The sequence below is a fragment of the Corapipo altera genome, unplaced genomic scaffold (assembly GCF_003945725.1).
Source record: "Corapipo altera isolate COAL_440 unplaced genomic scaffold, ASM394572v1 67, whole genome shotgun sequence".
In the NCBI taxonomy this organism is placed as follows: domain Eukaryota; kingdom Metazoa; phylum Chordata; class Aves; order Passeriformes; family Pipridae; genus Corapipo; species Corapipo altera.
Window position 1 is genome coordinate 8,693,119 of NW_020884906.1, and position 18,680 is coordinate 8,711,798.

At 40.9% G+C, this 18,680-nt stretch overlaps 1 protein-coding gene across 3 annotated transcripts in view; it reads left to right on the forward strand.

The window, feature by feature from the left end:
• ZNRF3 (zinc and ring finger 3) overlaps positions 1–18,680 on the forward strand; it is a 75,431-nt gene that overhangs the window by 50,361 nt on the left and 6,390 nt on the right. Inside the window, exons 1-6 of one of the 3 annotated variants that reach the window (XM_027652228.1) lie at positions 10,293–10,658; positions 11,873–11,947; positions 15,291–15,422; positions 16,372–16,482; positions 17,639–17,806; positions 18,544–18,646. In XM_027652228.1, coding sequence (XP_027508029.1) covers positions 15,363–15,422; positions 16,372–16,482; positions 17,639–17,806; positions 18,544–18,646 — 442 coding nt within the window. In that variant the 5' untranslated portion in view covers positions 10,293–10,658; positions 11,873–11,947; positions 15,291–15,362. Of the gene's footprint in view, positions 1–10,292; positions 10,659–11,872; positions 11,948–15,290; positions 15,423–16,371; positions 16,483–17,638; positions 17,807–18,543; positions 18,647–18,680 lie in introns of those variants that run through there. The other 2 variants (XM_027652226.1, XM_027652227.1) reach the window with 2 other exon arrangements.

Here is an 18,680-nt window from a genome sequence, read left to right on the forward strand (position 1 = left end):
TGTGCCAGCTGTCTGCTACTGTATTATTTTACTAACTTTCTTTCCATTTTCACTGCTAAGTTAGGAAAAGCATCAGGTATTCATGCAGAAAGGCTCTCTTATGTTTGTTTCTCCCTCTGGGCGCTCTTTAGATTTGCCATTGTTGGCTTGATTACTTTAAATAAGTGCCCACTTTTAGAGCTGAGTCCTTAGCAGTCCCTGCCACCATGTTCACTCCTTTCTAACCAACTGTGGAGCACAGCTGCTTCTCCCTTAAGCTAGAGAAGCAGCTGTTGTTGCACAACATGTGTTACTTGAGTTCAGCTCAGTCAGATCTCCCAGTGAAATTAATGGAAGTCAAGGCTGAGTAAAGACTAAGGAACAACTACTTAAGACATGCCAATAATAATAATAATAATATATAAAGGTTTTATGTTTTAATTTTTTTGACCATCATTATTCTGTGTGCCTTGTGAACCTCTCAGACATTGAGATATTTTTATTTTACATGCAGAATCTGCCTATTTCTCTAACAGGAGAAATGCACAATGGCAAACATATTACAAAAGCTATAGAAGTGGAGTTTGAAACAGAAAAGTGAATGGGCAAGTAAGTGCAGCTATGTTGGAGTATAAAAATGAGCACAAAAGAAGTCCAGCAAGCAGAATCAGATAAATGGGCCAGAAAGTGAAGAAAATCAGGAGCAGATATGGAGGCAGGGAATGGAATTATTTAGGACTTCACAGATGAGTGACATGCCTAATTTTGGTGCACAAGGGGACAGAAGGCTTTGAAAGAAATTGGAGAACTGTGGAATGTAACCAGAGCTGCATCAGAGGGACTCCGATATTCAGAATAAAAGATGGGCAGATACAGTCGACAGTGGTAGAAAACTGGATCCTAAGAAATTGCAGACATAAAGTGGGAATGTTTTGCAATGATTTTCACAAGGTTGAAAGGAAAGAGAAAAACTTAATATAACAAAGGGTGCTTCATATCTTACTGCTTTGAGATAATTTGCCAGAACACATTTTTCTGTTCTAAACATTTAATCTTTATGATGACCAGGTGATATTATCTAGAGGTGCATTTTTGGATAACATGATGATTTAGTATTTGTTCTAAGTTCAAGGAATCAACTCCAAATGAATCAAGTGATGATACTGTTAACCTAAAATGAGAACGAAGCAAGATTTTTAGTCAGTGTAGGGAGCACTGACCAAGCTACTTGTGATTCTTGCAGGTTAGTTCTTGAACATTAGAGCTGGACATATTTGTGGCATGAATTAGGTAATACAGATTAATTATGTATTATTAACATTCACACAGCTATTGCCTTAGAATTGCTAGGTAGGGATATGGAACTCTCACAGAAACTGTTAAAAATATCGAAAGCATGTATATATTCTAGTGCATTAATGTCTCAGTTGTTGGCCCATTGGTGTTTTGTTCAGTTGGTAAGCCAAGAGAATACATCACAGACATTTAATTTTTCAAAATGCTCAAAGAACTTAGTTAGCTTTGGATAGGAAAAAAGATGGTCCTTAGCCCTGAGGATGCAAATAATAAGCTTTTAAGTGGGCAGGGGGGAGGACACATTTGCAAAGAGCACAGAATCCAGAGACTCCGAGTCCATGAACGGTGTTGAAACTCCCAGAGGGTCCCATCAGCTGACTCTATGGGACTAATGAGCCAGTCTGACTGTTTATGGGTTGTGGTTAACCTCTTGCAAGTTAGGATTTCCTGTCGCCAGCAATGAGCTGTGACCGCCAGCACCACAGTGTTAATGATGAGGTAGGGGCTGATGAATGGCTGGACTCCAGACAGCAGCCTTCACTGGCAAAGAATCAAGTGGCTAGAGGGGGAAAAACATTGAAGTCTACAAGGGAAATAATGCAAACTCCAGAACCTATAATTCCCATGTTTAAAAAAAGAAAGGGATAAAGAAACTGGGGACAAATTCAACAAGTGAAGCTTTTATCTCTGCATTCTGAATAGAAGATTGTTCTTCAGCAAAACTGGCTGTAAAAGCCAGGCCAGTTAAAACAATATGCAGGCTGCTTGCCTCCAAGTAACCAGAAATTGTTGGCTCAGAGTAGCCTGCTCTGAGGAGCCAACCTGCTGGGAGACGTTATCCAAGCAACGGCTTGAATGTAATTCCTCCCGCTGTGGAATGGCTCTTTGGCAAATGAAGACCCTAATTAGAGATGGAAGGGTTTCTATTTTGTTTTTCTTTAATCCTTACCCCGAGGCCTCTGCAATACAGCCATGTCTCTGCTTGTGTGGAGAGAAGTTTCCAGTTTCCCTTTGTAACAAAAATCCTCCACCTTTTTCATTCTTGTTTTCCCCTTCTTTTTATCTTTTTCCCTTTTTTTTCCCTTTTTTTTTTTTTTTTTAGCAGAATCAACAAACTAACAACAAGGGCCCACCACAGTTTGAGAGCTTGAAACTAAACTAATCCAAACCCAAGGATCACTGTTTGGAAGAAAAGCCATATCATCCTATATCAGCCAGCCATGGAAAGTTGCTAGCTAAACTGGAATACTGGCCCACCATGCATATTTTTACTACTGAACTTAGTACCCAAGCTGATTCTTCTCGTGGAGAGGGAGGATCTCACTGAATCAGCAGTATTCTACTGGATACTAAGGGAATTTTACATGCCTTTGTTCAGTCAGAAAGATATAAGTCCCTCACTGGGGGTTACATGCATTTCTGTAGTCTTGGATGCAGATGCTCATCCCTGACAAAGGGGACAGAACCTCCAGAGCAATGTGCTAGAGCACTTTAATATATATAGAAGTGAAAATACATTTGCTGCTTGACAACTCACCTTGGTATACGTGATGTCTGTCTGAACATAGTCATGGTTTGCACGCAGGCACTTAATAACCCTGCAAAGAGCACTGCCTTTGCTGTCACTGTCGAGATTTGGATCTATTATTTCATCATCTCAGATGATGATTGTGTTATCTCTAAAATGTTATTGTTCACAGTAGATACCAACCTACTGATGAAGGCCAGCTACCTGAGGATGAGGCTAAGCAAGACAGATGATACTAAGCAGAAGTCACTCTGAATTCCTATCAGTTTCTTGCATTTGAAAATAGGTATATACCCCAAGTTGGCCTGAATCACTCCTGATTTTTTTTCATATTAGCTATGCTTGCTTTCATTTCTTCTTAGCATTTTTTGGTGGACTGTGGTCATATTCATATTGTCTTTTCAAGGATAGCAGAATGCTTTTAATGAGCACAAAGCTCTTCAGCCTTCAAGTAATTCTTGGTTAATTTAGATGTGTCAGTATATCTTGGATAGACTACTGTAAGTGCTTCAGACCTATTCTGTAACCTTTACATAATTTCACACAAGCTGAATCTATTTAAAATTTCTCCTATTTACTAAAATATTTAAATAAAAGATGCCATGAGTTGGGAACCATGGCCCAAAACCGTTGTTTTGTTGAAAAGAACTTTCTTCAATAAGGTGAGACTTGTTTCTCGGAAGGATTAAACTTTCCCATTAAATTGACTGAGGTTAGATGGATTCCTTACTTAAAATTTTTGAAAGTTTTGCCATCTCCCCCTCTAAATGTGAGACATAATTCTTATAATTCTTTGTTTTCCCTTTTGATGTAGATAAATACCAAATTATAATTTTAAGGTAGTATTCTATTAGAGTACATGCCTTATGTATCTGAGCTAGGAGGGACTTGGTACATTCTATTTACACAGCTTGGGTATGGTAGGGATGGCTTTTTATAGTGGTCTACATTAATAGTTCCTTTAATTTACAACTCCTCCAATGCTTTCCCGTATCTTCATTTTTTATTAACTTCTCTCAGCACCACAGCATGCTTGTATGTATGTTTGTGTATTTATCTTAGGTCTGCTTTGTTTCTAGTTCATCTACTTCAATGCAGAGATAAAGTTAAAAATTATCTGGGTTGTGTGTAGAGGTATTTTATAGCATATGATATAGTACATGTTCAGTACATAATTTCCAAAATATACTCATCTTGCGACCATTGTATTTTGGAGGTAACTGTGTATAGAAATTCTGTTCCCTGGAAAAAGTGTGAAAGGTTATAAGATGTAGCAGTATTTCTGTTAAACACCAGCAGTTGTCCTGAACGCTGCCACCCACCTCTTGCTGAGTGTGCTGGGTCCTCTGTGAATATGTAATCTAGTTCAAGACCCCAGTTCCCTCCTTTGATCTCTTCCAGTGCTCACCCTTCTCTTTGTGACTGCTGGCCCACAGAATGGTCTGTGATAGCAGAGGGCAGGGCTTTGGGAATGGAGTCCCATGACTCTGAAATGTGTCTCAAAAGATTTGCAATTGGCAGGCTTTGCTGTGTTCAGGATTAAATAAGTGTCTTCTTCTTATTTTTACTTGGTGTAGACTTGGAACTGATCAGTGTTTCTCCCTAACCCCCAAAAGAGAGAGAGTTTTGTTTTCTTCTTCCTCATTTTAACTGAGAGCCTCTTAGTACTGAGCAGTATGAATCACATTGGTATACATATATATTGTTGATGTGATTATGTATTACACAAGGTGATATTTTTCTTAAAACTACAAGTACATAGTTTTTAAACTTCCGGGTTATTTTACCAGAGAGGTACTTTGGGTTTAAATTGTGACTATGTTTTTAAATTTAAAAATACTGCTTCACACTCTCTATACTTCTTAATTAATAAGCAACTGTTGTAATGCCACGTAATGCAGTATCTCTAGGGCATGGGTATAAAACATATCCCAAAGTGCCAGAGAATTTAAGTATTCCAGTCAGGAAGAGGTTTTATGGTGGTGTGATACTTGGGGATTTAACTATCTTGTTGTGATATTCTGCCTTTGTTTTCAGACAGACATCCGAAAGTTCCTTTCTCATTATCTCAGAAAAGGTTTAAAATGGCATCCTGCTTATGCTTGGCTTAACTTAGTTTCTGCAATTACCAGGGAGTTGTCCATTAACAGGGCTGAAGCATCAATTGGTTAATTTGTAACTTCTGCTGTTTGCAAAGTAGAGGATGCCCTTTTCTCCTTCCTCCTCTGCCCTGCAGAATTGCCCTGTGGCTTTACTTGCTAGTCCAGGGGTGGTTCAGGGGGCAAGATATTTTTGCTGATTGACTGAGCCTGATAGCAGTGTAGAGGGGAGAAAGAGAGGGGCTGCCTGTATTGTTCAGATGTTGTTGGTGGTATTCTGTGTAGCTCTGAGAGAAAGAGAGGTTTTTGCAGTTCTGGAATTGTAAGGGAAAGGTGTATTTGACACAATGCTGTGGGATTTATGCAAGGTTCTCAATGACAAGCAGAGTGCAGGGGACTGTCTAACTGAAGTGTCTTGGCCTGTGGCTGATGTGCCAAGCCTTTGCAAGTACAGTTGTGGGCCTGCTCTAGAAATGGGTGCTATGCATTTAATGAAATAACATTATATTTTCTTTTTCCTCACAGTAGCTGCTGCTAAAAACCCAAATATATTATGGATAGTCAAATGTCAATAGGAAACACACAATCTTGCTTACTTTGGGAGATATTTTCTAGATTTGACTAGTAATACCCATTGTAGTTGATGTTTTAGCAGCCAATACTGGTGGTGGCAACATCTGCTTGTGCTGACCTGCAGATTCATCGTGCATTTTATGTAGGAATCAGTGGTCTCTTTCTTATGATTAGAAGTTCCTGGGTTTTGTCCACACTTAACTAAGGACTTCTTTAAACTCAAGAGTCTTTGCAGAAGTTAAACCCTGGTAATGTTGGCTCCTAATGCTTATTTCAGCACCGAAGTTGTCCTCTCATATAAAAAATCAAATGAAGACAAGTCTGCAGAAGTGTCATAGACTAACCATGCAACTACAGCAACCAGAAAAGCCAATATTCTAGAACCTGGTGCTGCATTTTCTATATCATACCTCTGGTAATATTGTCTACATCTTTGTGGTCTCACTTGATCTTGATATGGAGAAAACAGGTGCAAATCAGTTAGTTTGTGAGTGCTAAAAATTATTGGAACAGATTTTGTTACTTTTGAGTCTGCTCAAGAGGAGAGCATGACCACTGCTACATTCATCATTTATTTTGGTGAAATATTGCAGATGGAAACCTCATCCCTTCAGCTGTATTCCCTGGCAGCAATTTCCCTGTTGAAATTCTTATACTGCTTTTCCAGAGCAATAAAGCAAGACACTGCACCTTTTCATTGAAAATCTTGTTCTTTGGAGTCACAGAGTGTGCAAGTTGCAAGCTACTGAGTGTTGCTTATATGTTACCAGTACACTATGTGAGAGGCTGACTCTTATTTCAAAGGACCAAAAGACAGCTATAAGAAAGGTTCCACTTCACACCACTTGCATAATCCCACTCTTTTGGCAGATTAATGACCACTGACTCCACAATGTGGAGGGATCCAACATAGAATATTGGATCTGATGGGATTAAACAGGAAACATGCTTCAATTTCAATGTTTTTTTAGTTCATAAAGAAATTGGGGGGAGGGAAACCTCAAAAGCGGACAGAGGAAATTCAGGCTGGCTCAGTTCTCAGCTAAAGAAGGATGTACAAACTAATTGTATTGACTTCTCTGTTCTGAGTTGGAGTAACCATATTTTCTGCCTCCCCCCCCCCCAACATTAGATGTATTGAAAAAAGGAAAGAGAAGAGGAAAAAGCCATGGTTATGCCTCTTGGAGCTGGGCTGTTTCCCTCAGTTCTGACTGAAAGTAGTGTTTTGCTTTCAGGATCCATAGGACTGTCTTCTGTATACTGTATCCTTACTTTTTGGCTTCCCTTTATGGAAGACCAGCTAATAATGCTGGCACCTGATGGAAGAGTTTGCTAAAAGCAGGTTACTGGCATTTGTACTGTTTACCCCTTAAACCAATGCCTGATGTCCCTTTCCCCATCTTTATGATTTTCTTAACCCAGGGAATAAACTCCCTCATGTACCACATACTGTAATTATAATTGATATTTGTTACCTAGAGTGTGCTAAATTCCAAGAAGATAATTCCTTCAGTTGGATGAATGATTCAACAAGTCCAGGAAGACAGACAGGTAGTTTTTAATGTAAGGACATTCATGAGAACACTGTTAGAATAGCAGGATATATCTGTGGTTTACACAGGCAGCCAATACTTTTAAAGCATCTTTTTCTCCCTTTAGTCTGTCAGTATTATCTACGATGTTAACTTATTTAAAAAAAAAGTTTATTTATAAGTAGTAATCTGGCTCTACCAATAACCATTTTCAACGAAAGGTATTCTCATAATAGATGTGTAATGCATTACTATATTGATGTAAATGGCAGAGCTAAAAGTGCTTAATGAACTTTGATCTCCCTGCCTATGGTTCAAGCCTCAGTCCTGCTCTCATCTGTAATTTATTCACTCTCTGCAACCCATTTGATTAGAGTGCCATGTCCTCATGTGTAAATACTACTGGATATTGTGAGGGAATTCTAACTCTGGCAAAGAAGTAAATGTAATGAATAAAGGCTAATGTTGTTGGTATGATTTTTCTTTTAAACGAGGACCTTGTTAAGCAGCTTTTCTTCTTATGATGGTTTCTCCACTATTGCATACTAACTGGCATAATAATTGGAATAAAGCCATACTAAAAAGCAGAGGAGGAGATGCTTGCCATGTTCATATCTGCAAGCATGAATGGTCCTTCAAGATGTCAGGAAGCAGCTGAACTTCTTATGGTTTGATTGTTGCTGTCCTACCTGCTTTGAATGAATGAGAGGAAGCAGTGCACCTGTTTAATAGTTATCTGGTCCCTCGGGTTGAAAGTTTGCCTCATCAAGGAAGTTGTTACTTCCTTATTGTGTTTGCCTGGCACAGGAAGGGAGTGCAGAGCTCTTAAAATCTTTCTGATGTTCTTTGAGGCAACGACTTAAATTTCCTCAAACCTGGAGATATGCAAAGTGCAACTTTCCTTGCCCTTCTGTCACATGCGTTTCCTCTTATCCTTTCTAGATTACAAGGCCTGGTAAATTCTGCCAGATTTTAAACTGCGACAGTATTTAATGGGCATTGTAGTGGTAATGGTTATCAACAGTAAGTTCATAACAAGTAGGTCTCTAAAATACACTCTAAAATAACTTTTCATTAGCCTTCTCCATGAGCTATGACAATCTCTGGGTAAATTAAAATGCCACAGAAACACAGATGAGGCCATTATTATGTATTTTCAATTAGAGTCCTTTTAAAATGTGTAATAAACACATCATATCCTTCTGTTTATGTTTTTCTTTTGAGTATAAAGTAGCCAAATGTATTCTTCAATAGGGAGCTTTTGATAAAGTCCTAGGCTGGTGATGTTAAAGGAATTGAGGAAGGGCAAATTCAAGGGTGGGTTTTGTTTCTCTTTGCTTTAGAGGCACCTACATCCAGCATTCAATTAGAGAAGAGGGTCAAAACTTGGTATTTGACTGAAGTCTAGCAAATGGTGGATCACTTTTTAATGCTCATTTACAAAGAAAAACTCTACAACTCCCTGACAAGAGGGTGGGCCAAGGGGTGTGCTCAGCTCTCCTGGGAACAAGGGACAGGACAAGGAGAAATGGCCTCAAGTTGTGCCAGGGAAGGTTTAGATGGGATATTAGGGAAAATTTTTTCATGGAAGGGATGGTCAGGTATTGGAACAGACTCGCCAGGGAAGTGGTGGAGTCACCATCCCTGGAGGGATTTAAAAGATGTGTAGATGTGGCACTCAGGACATGGTGATGGGTTCAGCAGTGTTGGGTTGATGGTTGGACTTGTTGACCTTAAAGGTCTTGTCCAGCCTAAACATTGGAGTGATTCTGTAAAAAAGATACCAGGTGACTTTATCCTACAAAGACCTACTTATATCTATCCTATATTTTGTGTTTTATTATGTTTGTATTCAAGAATAAAAGTATTTTTGAATTGCCAATACAGGGCTTGCTGAAGATTGTTTAAATTTCTAGGACCAAAGCATGCCCAGTACTCTCTATGTCAGTGTTTTTGCACAACTGAGCCCAGTATCTACATGATGGGCAGTTAGCTGCTGATCTGCACAGAATGTGTATGAAATCTCTGGAGCTCCAGTTGGGATGTAGGAGCACTTTTTGGGAAAAATGAAGGTTGCATGAAGTGGCAGCCATGCACAGCAAACAGGTCCGTCCATTGCTTTGTAGTTACATAAGCTGTAGATTCTGAATGCAAAGACAGACTGTGAGGTTGTCACTATGAACAAAAAGTGATCACTCGAATTATGAAAAGTGTAGTTACCAGGTTTTTTTGTTGTTTTCTATTACTCTTTACAAAAAAAGAAAAATACTAATATGTAGTGATACTAATTTATTTTAAGCTACAGAAGACAATCACAAAAAGGGATATGCCTGATGTCTTTCCTGCTGTCAATTGCATGGGAATTCAATTGTGGAAATGGCTGTTTGCTTGCCCACAGGTATTGTAAAGGTAAAGGAGTTAGCAGTGTACTTTTTCTTGCCCCTCATCCAACATGTGTATTTATTTTTCATCCAGGTTTGGTCAGTTTGATTAGAGGAATGATTTGGGATCTTTAAATGCTGGATAGCCCAAAATGAAAAAGCCAAGTGCCTGTTACAGACCGGCATTATTTTAAGTGGGACTTAACATTGCTGTGTTATCTTGAGCTGTCCTGATTACTGAGTAGTGGACAGGGTATCTTCGAAGACGTTTTGGCTTTAATTGACCTCCAGTATTCTGGAGAGGGGTGCGGAAGGAGGGGGGCAGTGGCAGCCGGGCTCTCCAAGGTGTCCCTGCGGGGCAGTGCCAGGCGCGCTGCGCCCCCTCGGCCGCCCCCTCGGGCCGGAGGGCGGGAGGCGAGCGCCAGGCGCGCACCGGTGCCCGCGCACTCGTTCAGTTGTGTCCAGCCTGCCCCGGCTGTGGGGCCGAGCTGGAGGCAGGGCGGCCGCTCTCTGATCTGTGGCCAGCGAACCCCGGCCGGGCGGAGCCGCGGCAGCGGCGGGCGCACACCTCCCCCGCCTCGGGACCCGCGTGCGAACAAGGCTCTTTAGGCTGGCACAGGGCCGGGTTCCCCAGTGCCAGCGGCAGAGCCCGGGGTGTTTCCCAGCAGCGAATGCACCGTCTGTTCTTTGGGAACGGCATCTAAACCCCGGCAGGGAAAAAACCCTCCCCGTGTCCCCCTCCTCCCCATGGCCGCCCAGAGCCTCCGCCCGCGCGGGACGGGCGGCACTTCCGGGGCAGGGCGGGTGCCCGCGGGAGGGACCTGCGGCCACCAGGGGGCGCCGTGCGCGGGGCGGGGCCGGGTGCTCCGGGCGCCCCGCAGTGAGGAGCGGGAGCCGTGAGGGGGGAGAGCGGCCGGAGCCTCCCGGGGCAGAGTGAAACCAGCTCACCCCTTGTTCTCCAGCACGGTTTTTGAGCTCGGCCCTTACTTCTCATCCCTTAACGCCCCATGGCGGACACTTGCTGCGCTCTCTACTTGCTCATTCAGCGCCTTCACAAATATAAGGAGTTTTTATCGGCGCCGATCCGTAAAATCCCTCTTTAAAAATGATTTTCAGAAATCAAGGGGCCTTGCTTGTTGACTGACCATCCTGAAAAAAACAGTCAAGTGGCCTGAGCAGTTCTACAGGCACTGCGTGTCTGTTGGAGGGTGCCTTCTAGGGAAACCTGGATGAGCCCTCACCTCGGGGCCGCTGCAACAGAGAATGCGGGGTAAATTCCTTTTAACTCTTCCTCCCCAGCAGCTCTGAGTGATTAACCAGGTGTGCTGACTTCAAAGGGGACAAGTACCTGGTGGGCTGAGAAAATACTCCCATTTGGGTGCTGGTTTCTCTCCTGTGGTAATGGCCTTTGTTCATTTCAAATGAAAACAAAATATGAGAATAGAGCAAAGAAAGAGACCTGTAGGTGTTCAGACTAACATTTCTGTACTGGCCAACGTTCTTCCTGGAAAATGCTGGGTGATATTTCATGATTTATCACTTACATATGTTTCTTTTATATCTCGGTGTTAAGTTCAGGTTCTGCTGGTCTCCACAAAGGGCCAGTGCTGCCTGCTTTAGTACTGTGATAGTTGTCATTGCTTGGAGAAATAGTTTCTCTCATTCTGCATCCATAAAGGCAGTAAAAGCTTGAAAAGTTACTGGGAATGTTTGCTCTGTGGAGCCATTGAGCAACACTGAAACAGGACTTAGAGAGGCACAGTGGCAGAAACTGGTTAAAACCCCCTGTCTTAGCCTTGGTGGCTAAAATACCGTTTTCTCTGTTCCAGAAGATTTTAATGTGTTCTGATACCTCTCCTGTGCTGTTGTTAACTCCAGTTTTGGGCTGTGTATTTGATGAAAAGCCATGCACTTACATAGGTCTGATCTTATCAGTGTAAGAAGTGTGTGCAACAGTTCTGACCTCTGATGGTCAGAAAAAGCATATTCTCTGAGGCACTTTTTGCAAGGATTGTGATATGCCAGTTTATCATAACTATGAGAATGACACTGAAAAAATGTAAAGAACCTGACCAACCTTTATTTTCTACACCAGTGAGCTTGTCTCCATTCAAGTCACAGGGAAGATTGTTTTTGATGGCACTTCCAAGTAACATGGAGAAAAAAGAAAGTAATTTAATTTTATAAAATTCTTATGTTTGAAGTCTTTAGAGGGTCTAAATCACATTTGAATTTCTTTAAAAAGTTGTTGAAAGAGGAGTTTGAAAAGGAAGGAGCAGAGAGATTGTAGAAGCTTTAGCGAAGTTTAGGTACATTCTATGCTGATTCAGGAGCTCCTGTGTTTGTAATTATTTTGTCATTTGTTTTAACTACACAGAAACACAAAATGTTGTTTGCTATCTGGACATGAGGAGAGAGAGTCATTTTTGAGGTAAGAAGTCATCTTTTGGGGTGGGACTGAGGATGCTGTCTTTCTTATTGCAGGCAAAACGAGCAGTACAGCGAGGAGCCACAGCGGTCATCTTTGATGTTTCTGAAAACCCAGATGCCATTGATCAGGTATGAAGAAGGGAGCCTAGTTATTTTGCAGCCTCTGTTGGGTTCTTTTAGGGTTACTGAGGCAAGACTTGAGAGTGTATGAGTCTCAGAGCACACCTGCCTAGAGACATGCAGCTACTGACCCTGGGTAACATGATGCTGTGGTTTTCCTGCTATTCTTCTGTCAGGCAGAAAGCAACATAGGTGGTGTAAATCTGGTAGAAAGGGAAAAGTTTGGGGAGTTAGATTTTTCTTCTAACTTTTGCTAGAATGCGGAATCCAGGTCTATGATTAAGGTTTTGAAGGAGGATGGAGGCAAATTTTTTGTGGCCCATTATCTAATCAAGGAGGTTTTCTTTGCCCAGCTCCGTGTACAAAACACAGGATGTTTGGCCCCATCCAGCCTGTGATCGTATTGTTGAATAGCTGCTATTTTTGAGATTGCAAAATGACTTTCAAACCTGCTTTTAAACAAGTTTCTTTCAAAACTTATAATCATTTTCTTCTCGTTCACAGCTGATGAGTTCTGCCTATGTATTTTGTGGACAAGCAGGGTTTTTCTTCTTTTTCTGAGTCTTGGTATAACTTCCATCTTTTCATTTGAAGTGGGTGAGGTAATAGCTCTGTGAAATGTTTCAAGATCCAGCCAATGCTGAGTTATTTGAGTGAAGAAACGTAAGCACAAAAATAGTTGCATTTGGTTTAGTTTTGTTTTGTCTTGAAACAAAACCGCTGTTTCTGCTACAGCAGAAACAAGTGAAGCTGAAGGTTTTTAAATGCAGCCTGAATTTCATGGGGGAAAAAGAGACCATCAGTGTTTACATTTAAAAAACTGTCTTTAATTCTGAAATGAGCATCTGTTGGACAGAAGAATGCAGAAGACTCTGTTCAAGGAATGCTTTGAGAACTGTGCTCTGCATGTGCATCAAGACTGCAGCCTTGATCTTGAAGACGTTCTTAGGGATATTTTTCCCCCTTTTCTACACAGAAAAATATCTTCATAAAGATGTGGTCTGTCTCTTTCAATTTTTTTCCTCCAATTACAGCTTCTGGATACTTTCAGTCACACTGCTCTGAACTTGAGTTCTGAGTTGTGAATGTCTTACTCTTTCCCTCTGCCAACAACTGTCCTTCCTTGATCCTCAATAATAAACTGGGTGCAACTGGTCCCAATAGCTGGGTCTAGGAGTTTGTTGGATGTTTGAATATTTTGGGTACCAATAAAGTGGAAGGGGGTTAGTGGCTTAGAGCAGTAGCTGACAAAGTAGGCTCTGTTAGACAGCAGAGCAGTAGCCTGTGCAAACACTCACAGACAGGAGAGGAACGTCTAGACTCAGCTTTCATACTCTAAGAGTTACTTGGGTGACTGTTCTCGTGCTGCTCTGGACACTTTTTTTTCATGAATTTTGATTCTCATCCAAAGTCTTCAGAACCCTTGACACCAGGGGTACTAATTAATTTGTCTTTAAAATAAGTACCATTTTGGCACTCACAATTTAGTTGTGGAAAACAATGATAGATGGAGGAATGGAGGAAAAACTGACAGGAGTTAATCAGGAGTATCTTTGGTTCAAATGGAAGTATCCTAAGACACTGAGGAGAGCTTTTTAGGAAGTTTTTCCAGGTATGCTTGTTACCAAGCACTACAACAAATGAGGGAGAGTGCTTTGAAAGGGAGGAGTGGAGTATTATGGAAGACAGTCCTTCCTGCCAGTCCATGAACAGAAGTAGGAGGCCATCCTGACCAGAAGAATTGTTCTCAGATAATTTAGTAGCAGAATTACTACCAAATGAAAGGACTTTGCCTACAGATTTTGTAGAGTTTATTCCCATTGATCTGAGTATCTTCTGCTGTAGATTAATAATTAAACTTTTATTTTGAGAAGTCTGTGAAGTCTGATTTGTTTCTTAGTTTTACTTTTGAATATTTGAAGAGGAGGAACAACATCCAGAGCATCATGTTTAGCAAGAGTCTAGCAGTGTGCAAAAATGACTGAGGAATCAGGTGACTTCTTTCTTAGACAAGAAATCTTGAGAGAGAATATGAGTCTAGGAACATAAGGACAGTGACTGGATTTGGCCTTAGGCCAGCAAGCCTTGTAAACACATGGGATTCCTGGATACTAAAAAGTCTCAGTGAAATCTGTCACAATCATCTGGTCAACTTAAGGAGAGTCATCACCCTGTAATCAGGATGATGGACCAGTCATTTGATAATTTCTACACAGTTTAGCCAGAAGTAAGAGGTAGAGAACAGCAATGTAGATGTGTTAGCTCATCCATAAGCTGCTCGTGATCTATTTGCTCACATTCCTGTCATCTCATTCCTTTCCCCTGTACCATTTCCATCTGCTTGACAGTGCAGTGCTAGTTTTGTATCAACCAGCCTCTCTACAAGGATTTTTCGTGAGAATCACAATAAGCTGTATGAATTTATCATGTTGGTGCCATTTGCAACAGAACTAATTCTTTTGTCTAGTTATTACCCTCTCTGGTGTATACTCTAGCAGATTGCGTTCTGGATTTGTTGGCCAGAAAAGTTATGTGTTCTCCACACATGAAGGGTTTCAGCACCTGACTGGATAAAGCCCTGAGCAGCCTGGTTTGATGTCATAGTTGACCCTGCCTTCACCAGGAGGTTGGGCTCATGACGTGCCTTCCCCCTTTTCTGATTCTATGATTTGGCCTTTCTAACAAGACTTAGCTGGACCTGGAGAGAAGTTTCAGGGTGAATTAAGTATGCTCATGTGCTTTAGTCTTTGAGGTCACCCAGCTGGCAATCAATAGCTCTAGTGGTTGCTAGAAGCCAAGTAACTTTGAATGAGTTTGTTGAGTTAAACAGCAGAAATTATTGACTTAAATTAATGGGCTAGGCACAAAGAGCCTGAAAGACAGCACTCTGATACTGAGCTTGTTCAAAAAGCTGAAGAAATTTGTATGTGAATAATGTAACTACAAAGTTGAAATAAAAAGATTGATGAAATGTAGCAAGGACAATTTTCTTGGAATGTGCAGATTTTTATACTTCTTCCTTGTGAGGTGTAACTGATTACAGTAACGATATATGCAGTGGTACATAATGCAATTCAATTAAAGCTGCTGTTCAGAAAAGAGCATTTGCTTATCCTTAATCTTAGTTTTGGTCAGTAAAAAAAAAAAAAAAAGGCATCATAAATCAAAAGTTTAATTCAGGTTTAACTCTGTGGAACACTTAACCCAAAGTCTATGCTAGAAGAGAACGACTGATGCTTGACTCAATTCCACATTCATATTCCTTTATTCTTCTCTCCATTGCCCAGAAGAAAGGTGGTTTTCCTGAAACATGCCTTTTGAGCAGATTTTCTTTTTTTTTTTTTTGTTCTAGCTCAACCAGGGCTCTGAGGACCCTCTGAAGAGACCAGTGGTGTATGTGAAGGGTGCTGATGCTGTCAAGCTGATGAACATCGTTAACAAGCAGAAAGTGGCACGAGCCAGGATTCAGCATCGCCCCCCACGGGTGAGACTTTCAGAGCCTTTCTCTGGGTGTTACAGTGCTGTTGTTGCTGCAGGCAGTGCTTGCTCACTGCCCAGAGGGTGAGCATGTTTTCATGCTCCCCATGTGCATTGCTATATGTGAAATTCTGTTGACCTACATAAACTTAGCAACTGCACTGTGGACAAACAGCTACACTTGATGTAAGTATAGAATCCACAGTGTGGCTTCTGCTCTGTCTCATAAGGATTCTTTTGAGTATATAAATGGCTAAAAAATTTACATATAAGTTTTCTTTTTCTTGATGAAGTAACTTTATTATTGCACACTCCTTGTGGCTCAGTTTTGTAAGGTGGTCTGCCCTGTGTTAACTAACAATTCTGTGTGGTATTTTAAACATGGAATTTTAAGCATGGAATTATTATTTGGTATCTGATATTTGTGATATAAAACCGTTTTTCTAGAGGTTTTTTTTCTTAACACTCTCTACTTGTAGTTTACAAAAGAACAAAGCTAGAGGTCATCCATGTCCCAGTTACTACTTTGGTTGTGTGGGTTTTTTGTGGAAATCCTTCTGTTAAGGAATGTATTTGAGAAGTGGGCCGTTTGCTGAAAATTCGAATGTTGATTTTCAGTCACTTAATGTGCACAGGCAACCCAGTAAATCATAAAAATTTGTGTTGGTATGATTCACTCAGTGAAAAAAACTGGGTTTTGCTGTTCAGAGACTGTAAATCTGACATCTCATGATTGGAATTCTGTGTATTCCATTCCCTTGTGGTGGCATAGGAAACCCAGGTTTTGTCTCATAGAATCCCAGCTGATGAACAGAACAGTGTGTACTTTGACTTCTACCATTGTGACTGAATATACTTGACAATGACCACTAAGAAGTTAAAAGAAGAGAGAGAAACAATAGATTTGAACATGATCTAAAGGAAGGAAAAATAATATTTTTGTTTTAATTTTTAAGCAACCCACTGAGTACTTTGATATGGGAATTTTCCTGGCCTTCTTTGTGGTTGTGTCTCTTGTTTGCCTCATTCTCCTTGTCAAGATCAAACTGAAACAGCGACGCAGTCAGGTAAGAGCAGTGATGGGATATTCACTGAATGCTGAAAGTTAACTTCTCTTACTTGGTCCTAGAACTTCCTTGCAACTTCTGGAAATGCCAGGCACTGACCTGCAATAGCCATCTTTGTGGAAGGGGTTTTAGCCATGCGTGTGGGCCTTTGGAAGAACTTGGGAATGTCTTTAAAGGAGATTTACATGGATCCATGATGTTGATTCAGTTAAATCCTGAAATCAAAATAGTACAGAAGCAGTCCATTTAGCTGATGGAAAAGAAGAACATTTCTGGTTGTTCAAAGATTATCAGTAGCACTGGTGTACTTCTAAAGAAGTTCCAACTCTTGTTGCTGTATTTTGGAGAGGATATCAGGACTGAAAATAAATTGCAACTCTTTTGAATAGGATCTATTGATTCTTGATGGGAGAGGTTTTCAAGGTAAAAAGTTTGGTTAGGAGAAGTTCCAGGTGATGTACTTGGAGTTTGTCCTGTCAAATATGAAAGGGAAAGCAAATAGAAGCTAATGGACTTTGAAGTCTCTAGTTGTAAACTGACCAGTAGATACACATGTAAAAGGAATGCAAAGCATTCTGGATTCTCAGGACTCTTCTTTGGGCATGTTGAATATGATGGACCATCACCAGTGTTAAAAAACAGTGTTAAAAAGGGGCATGATAAATTCTACAGTAAAATGAAAACAACACACTGCCTTCCTAAACTTGTACTATTGATTAAATTTGGGGGGAAGAGGAAATGATACAGCTAACATTTCATTTTAATCCCTTTCTCAAGTATTGCTCCTGGTAATATGACAGTAACAGCATACTGGGGCATTGCAGTCAATACTGACAATTCAAAACAAGTTCCTGACCAAGTGTTATATGTTGGCTGGAGTAGTTGCTGCTATCAATTGAGCAGTTCCAGTGCATCCCATTTCTCAGCTCCTTCACACTGTTTTAATTCTAAGTAGCTGATCATTCTCACTTTTGCATGTGGCATACATTCTTTTAATGAAGCTTCTGATATAAATTCTAATTAACCTTCCCTCTGTTTGATTTGTGAAATTATACATCATTGGGTCTGATACATTATGGTGGTGTTTCTCTGCTTCTACACTCTAGTCCCATACACAGCAGCATTGCCTTTTTTCGTTTTCTTTCTTTTGATGTAGAATTCCATGAACAGGCTTGCAGTGCAAGCACTGGAGAAAATGGAGACCAGGAAGTTTAAGTCCAAAAGTAAGGGACACCGAGAAAGTAACTGTGGAGCACTGGACACACTCAGTAGCAGCTCCACCTCTGACTGTGCCATCTGCTTGGAGAAGTACATTGATGGGGAGGTAAAGGATAAATGGTTTCTTCAACATGGGCTGAGGATGTAGCTGGTTTTAGCACTGTGGTACGTGGCTGGCTGTTGGGTACATTGTGTGCTGAAGTGGTGCCACTTGCCAGTCTGATCACACTGAGCAGCCAAGTCAGCCTCAGCTGCATTCTGCAGCTCCAGAGTACCCATGTTACAAAGTGAGAGGTGAGGGATCTCATTCTGCAAGTCACTACCTCCATCAGGTTGCATTTCTGAAGAACAAATCATAAAGAAGTCAGGCTCAGGAAATCCTGTGAAAAGATAATAGCTGAAGGGTAAGAGTGCTGGGCAAGGGGAAAAGTATCATATACGCTGTGTTGGTTTTGCTTTTCCTTGAGTGTTTTCCATTGCTAATAGCAAGGTACATCATTACTCTTGATTTATTTTTTTTTAAAGTTCATTTAATATATTAAGGAAAATTTAAACAATGGGCTCCTTCAAGGTGTTGGGTCATACGGACACACAGCAAAAGGTGTTTAAAGAAATGTACTATATCTGCATGGAGTTCTAGTGTGCCTGCAGACTTGTTTTAGAGACAGCTGATCACTTGATGTTATGCTCTTGGCTCTGTTGATGGCATTTGTTCCCTCTTAGCGCTTTGAGAGTAGGAATTGATCCATTCTGCAGCTAGGTTGAAAAATCTAGAAACAAGCTGTGAAAAATTCACTTGTTAGGAAGAAGTACTTTCTCATGGTCCTTCGTCTGTTCCTGTAGGAACTGCGTGTCATTCCTTGCACTCACCGGTTTCACAAGAAATGTGTGGATCCTTGGCTGCTGCAGCATCACACCTGCCCTCACTGCCGCCATAACATCATAGGTAAGTGCTGCAGTGGGGCTCTCTCGTGTCCTTC